Source organism: Arachis stenosperma, chromosome 3 (assembly GCF_014773155.1).
Source record: "Arachis stenosperma cultivar V10309 chromosome 3, arast.V10309.gnm1.PFL2, whole genome shotgun sequence".
In the NCBI taxonomy this organism is placed as follows: domain Eukaryota; kingdom Viridiplantae; phylum Streptophyta; class Magnoliopsida; order Fabales; family Fabaceae; genus Arachis; species Arachis stenosperma.
The window spans coordinates 154940273-154946240 of record NC_080379.1 but is presented as its reverse complement, the minus strand read 5'-3'; the positions used below and the strand labels follow the sequence as shown (position 1 = coordinate 154946240).

The 5968-nt window shown below is 28.6% G+C and overlaps 1 protein-coding gene across 1 annotated transcript; it reads left to right on the top strand.

Moving 5' to 3' along the window:
* Nucleotides 1–4121: 4121 nt before the first annotated feature.
* On the top strand, nt 4122–5639 carry LOC130969766 (uncharacterized). The gene is made up of 2 exons (XM_057895649.1): nt 4122–4991; nt 5456–5639. The coding sequence occupies exon 1, from the start codon at nt 4148–4150 to the stop codon at nt 4961–4963; it is 816 nt and encodes a 271-aa protein (XP_057751632.1). The 5' UTR covers nt 4122–4147; the 3' UTR covers nt 4964–4991; nt 5456–5639.
* Nucleotides 5640–5968: the final 329 nt, after the last annotated feature.

Here is a 5968-nt window from a genome sequence, read left to right as displayed (position 1 = left end):
ATATCAATAATAAGTAAAGCTGGCCCAGATAAATAATTCAGCCTCATAGTGTGGGAAATATTCAACAAAGCTGAGATAACATTATTCCATTGGGCTTGCAACATGTTATATAATTTTCGGCCCAAGTAAACCTGCAAAATTAAATTAATCAATATTAGATCAAAAATTAATTTTGCAATTAATCAAATTAATAATGTTTAGTCATCACAAATATTAATTTAGAGTTTTCCAAACTCATCACTTATCAACACACGAAAAAAGTGCCAGCACGAGTTCTTTGCCCGGCCGTGACTCTGCTCCTGAAACAGGTAACCTCGACCGCTGACGAGAGAAGAAAACTTGCAGTGGTGGAAGCCACCCATGAACACCCAATGCAACTAAAAAGCAATGAAGACTATTGTTTAGCTTTCTGATCTTTGGATTTTCTTTCATTTGTCATAGTATGTTATATTATTTTCTCCACATAGAAGAAAAGTGATCAACAACCATGACTTTTGAAACCAGGCTCTGATACCATAATAAAACGCGGAAAGAGTACATAAAGAGTACGCAAAGATAATAAAATTGTGAAAAAATAATGAAAAAAAGAAAAAATAAAGAAATTTTATTGATTAGTGATTGATTGAGAATTGTAAACTATGAAAGTAAAACTAAGTATATATAGAGCATTGTTCTATGAAAGATAAAAGCAAATAAAGATAAGATAAAGATAAGATAAGATAAAGACTAAAATTATAATTGAATTTGTGTATTCTGTTGGTTGAATTTATGGGTCGTGAGACATCTTTATTATTGTCATGGGCCAGGTGAAAGAGTGGTCTAATAACATAAGCAGAAATTAAACAAACACAAAAAAAATATCGTTTAATGTAATTATAAACATAATTAAAGATAAGAAGAATAATTTTTTACTCCAATAATAGAAAATAATTTTTTACATTTTTATTTTTGTTCCAAACACAAAACTCAATGTTAAATATATAATTATTAGTGTACATTCTTCTATCAATATAAATTTTCGGGACAAATAACACATGAATATTATATTGTGAAGCGTTAAATAATTCAATCAAATACATTCAGTTAAACATGCCAATCCATCTAATGGTTTATAATGTAATTTTTATGTAAAAATTTTATCATTAAAATATCTGCTTAAAATTTTTATGATCAAATGATCTAACATTCAAATAATATAATAATATATAGAAGAATAATTAAATTTGTTTATAGTATTATAATAAAAAAATTATAAAATGCTGAATATATTTTTTACATATATAGTGGTTATTTTTTTTTATACACATTACATGTTTGTTTTGTATGTATATTTAAAGTTAGCTCCAACGAACTAAATGTTATAATTAAGGTTAGCTTACCTTCTAGCCATAGATAACGAATCAAGCTTGATAGATGATCCACATAATATCTCTTATGAAAGCCACACACAATGTCCATTCCCATCAGGTGAAGATCGAGTCACATCCTTGCAAATTAAAGCCCCCATGCTTGCATGCTCCATCAACTTGCATTGTTGGACAGACATTTCCGTGATAGACATATATCATGTATAGGAAAAGTATATAAACCACATAATTGTTGCGGATCATAGTTAATGAAGCTATGATTATGTGTGTGCCTGTGTTTTCCGTCGTCCCTCAATTAATAATAATGTCCATTATGAATGATTACTTTGTGAAAAAGTATTAGTAAACAACCCAACTTTAAACAACTATAATTAATAATAATTAGTTTTGTATTTTTTTTAAAAAATAAAATTTAAATAATTATCATTAATTAATATAGAATGTAATTTAAAAATATTTGTTGACTTGTTATTAGCGAAATTGTTACTTTATTTTCTTGCACAAATAATATTAGTGCTATATAATGGACAAATATTATATTTGGGTCAATAATACTTAATTAGTAATAGTTTCTATACATATTTATAAAAATTCATACACATAAAATACATAATTTATATTTATATTTATTAAAATTTGTATATATAAATAAATGCATGGTGTTAAACTGTTAATTGTTAATTTATTGTAGATTTATAATACTGAATTTTCACTCTCGTGATGAGTTATATTCTTTTTATTATAAGTAGAATAAGTTATTAGAAATACATAGGATCATAGAAGTACATAGTCAAATCATAAAAAGAATTTCACAGAAATAAGATAAAACTACACAAATCAACCCCAACAAATTAAAAATAAAAATACCTCTAAAGCCTCAACAAGACTAGACATTCACCACTTTGTATAAAGTACTATAAATTATTGCTTACCTTAGCAGTATCAAAGTGGAGCATGAGTGAGATGAGAATGAATGATTGTATTGCTCAAGAGTTATTGCACTATATTATAGTTCAGAATAGTTTTGGTTAATTACTATATATAGATAGAGTAACCAACCAACCTGCGCTGAAAGAAAAGGGAAAGACTAACAACCATAAATAACACAACTAGCCTAACTATACTTTACCCCTTGTCATTTACATCATTACCCTTAATAGTTTAAGCAAGGTTAATTTCCATCACAATAATCATGATGAATTAATTTATAGAAAAATTATAAATTATCTTTTTCTTTATTTTCTCACTATTGTTTTCTCTTTCTTAGTTATTATGACAAAATAAAAGATATTAATTCTTAAGTCATTTTTCAAACATTTAAAATATAACCATGACAAAAAAATGTCAATAAACAATGTTAATATTTACAAAAGTATTTAAAACAAAATAACATTTTGTTTTTATTTAAATTATAAATTTAATTTTGATTTATTGATAATATAAAAATTTTATATAAATATCTAATTAAATTTATATATTTATATAAATTTTAAATAATAATATAAAAGTGAGTTAATTTTAATAATATGATAATATATAATTAAAAAATATTATTTATATACTAAAATTAATTACTATATATTTATATATAAATATATGTATAATTTAATTTATTTTTAATATATATTTTATATATTAATATATATTTTATACTAATAAATAATTTTAATGACTAATTTTAAAATATACTTAATATATTTGTATATAATTAGTAACATGTATGAAAATATAACGAAAAGTCTCAAGATACAAAATTTTTGAATAAAAAAACTATAAAAATTTATTATATTTAATTTTATTTAATATATTTTATAATAAACAAATATTAATAAAATAAATTTAAACTATTTAAACGTTTTTTTTCGTACTTCTAGAATTACCGAAAATATAAACCTAAGGTGTACAAAAGATTCAGCGAAAGTATAAAAAAATTAATTTAATTAGGGCAGTGCCACGGTAGCAGCTACTGCAGTGGAATATAGTCAAAGCAATTAAGGCAACACACGTAAAAAAATAGGGGCAAAGCCGAGATAGAGACCTGGCATGTTCCAGAATTATATGAAGAAAAAAAATAAGTAACCACCATTCCCAATTTCCCATATCTATTTTATCTTCTATCCAATTGCTTTGTGCCTACGTCCGGGAAGCATCACCATGAAGCTCCCAAACACATACATATATACTACTATATTAAATTATTAATATTACATATCTTATCAATTTCACCGTAGTTTCTCTCCTCTTACACTGAAATGTATGTGTAACATCATTGCATTATGTCAACTACTTACTTACGTTTGGTGGAAATTACCATGTAACAGGATCGATGCCTACTCTCATTAAAAATTTTGAAAAATATAATTTTCTGGTTGCAAATACAATAAATAAAATTTCATAAAACAATTTAACAATAAAATAAAATTATGATTGTGTCAAAAACTAAGGGCACACATCAACATCAATACAAGAAAATAGTGTCAAAAAAGTATATATATATCCCAGATATATTCGGTACGTAAAATATATATATATACTTGTATAAAAAGCGTTGCTTTTCTATTCTTTTTCAAAAAATAATATAATAATAATATACGTGTCTTTCTCCATATGATGTACCCAGTGCCCTTGAGAAATAGTCACCATATAAAATCCAACGCTTCAGATTTCACCATCACCCGCTGCACGATATAGCTCCCTTTTCTGCTTTATAAATAGGTTATCGTTCATTCCAGTTTTCAGTATCTCACACACACTTCATAAATTTCAGTTATTAGTTCAACATGGCGTTCCTAATTAGTTCCCTGAAGCTCTTCTTGTTCTCCACGTGGCTCATCTTCACCGCTTTGGGACTCAACCTCTCACTTCCAACCATTACTTACTTCTTCTCCACCCACGTGCCTCTCACGTGGAATCTCTGTCTCACGTACCTCAAGCCACCCTATCTCTTCCTCCTCCTCAACGCCATCATCCTCTCTATCGCCGCCTCCTCCATCTTCCACCACCCTATTCCTCCTCCGTCTCCTACTCACCAACCGCTTCATTTTGCTTACGTCACCAAACCATCCCCACCACTACATCCGCCCTTATCCATACACCACGATTATCTTCCTGCTCTCGTCGACGTCAAGCCTGTCGTCGTTAACGGCATCACAGCCGTGCCCGAAGAAGAAGAACAATACAAAACGGCGACGGCGGAGTTGACGTGGACACCGACGCCGGAGACAGAGACGGCGGAGTTGACGTGGACACCGACGCCGGAGACAGAGACAGCGGAGTTGACGTGGACATCGACACCGAAGACGGCTCCGTCGATGGCGCCGACGATGGATGAGGTGTGGAAGACGATAACGGAGGAACAATCGAGTGCGATGAGGAAGAGATCGAAAACGATGAAGGAGCGGAAGAAGACTCCGATGGTATGTGGCAGCGACGATAATGACAAGAGGAGAGAGGCGGAGGAGGTGAGTGATGATGAGTTGAATCGGCGAGTTGAAGCGTTCATAAGGAAGTTCAACGAAAATATGAGGCGGCAGAAGAAACAATCACTGAATCGTTCGCTACGTGAAATTGGAAACACTGGTAAACCCTGCCAGTGATCATATGTATGGAACTGTATACTATTTTGTGAGTAATTAGAATTTAAAAATATCTTCCAAAATCAACTAATTAAAATTCCTTTTTCAATTTTAGTGCTTCTTTCTTATATATAATAAATTATATATATATAAATTGATAAAAATTATTTATTAAAAAAATTAATATTTATACCCAATAAAATTATTAATTATTGTTGAGGACTTGAGGTTATTAATTATTTGTTAGCAGTAGTCATGCATGATATTTTCTATTATGCGTGCCTAGCGTGTCTTAACTGAAATAAACATTCTTATTAAATAACGATTATTTAATGAAAAAATGCTACATATTCTTTACATTTTTAGTTTGTAGTCAGTTTTTTAATTTAAATAATATTATTTAAATATTTATTTTTATAAAAAATTATTTGTTTTTTTATAAAAAATTATTTATTTTTCTAATTTTTTTTAAACATACCTAATTACACTGTTATTTAATTTGCTGTCCAGTAGTGGTCCGCGCTTCAACGCTTTTGAAGTTATTTTATACGTATTCGGGATTATTTATATAAGGAGCAACCATAATAGACCATATATAGAGGTCAGAAGTAACCTTGATTGATTTGTTCCTCATATAAAGGTAATGAGATAATTTAATTTATATGGTTATCCTAATAAACAACAATTTACTGTATTGACTAACAAATATACAGTATTCGCAGTACTATTTCACACGTTACTAATCATCATATTCAAGCATTCCTTTATTTTACTTTTATTTTTTCTTTTCTCTCTCCTTTATTATTTCACTAAAATATATAAATGTTCGAATAAAATTCGAGTGTTGTTATTTTTCGGGTATATATCATGATCTTAATTAGACTAAACAGATTTGTTTGTTCTAATAATTCAACAGTCAACGTCTACATACTCAACAAAGTGGTTGGGAACAATATATAATAATGGCGGTTGATAAAACTTTTAATCTTTATTTATTTTATTCTATGAAAGTTACCTTCGTTATAC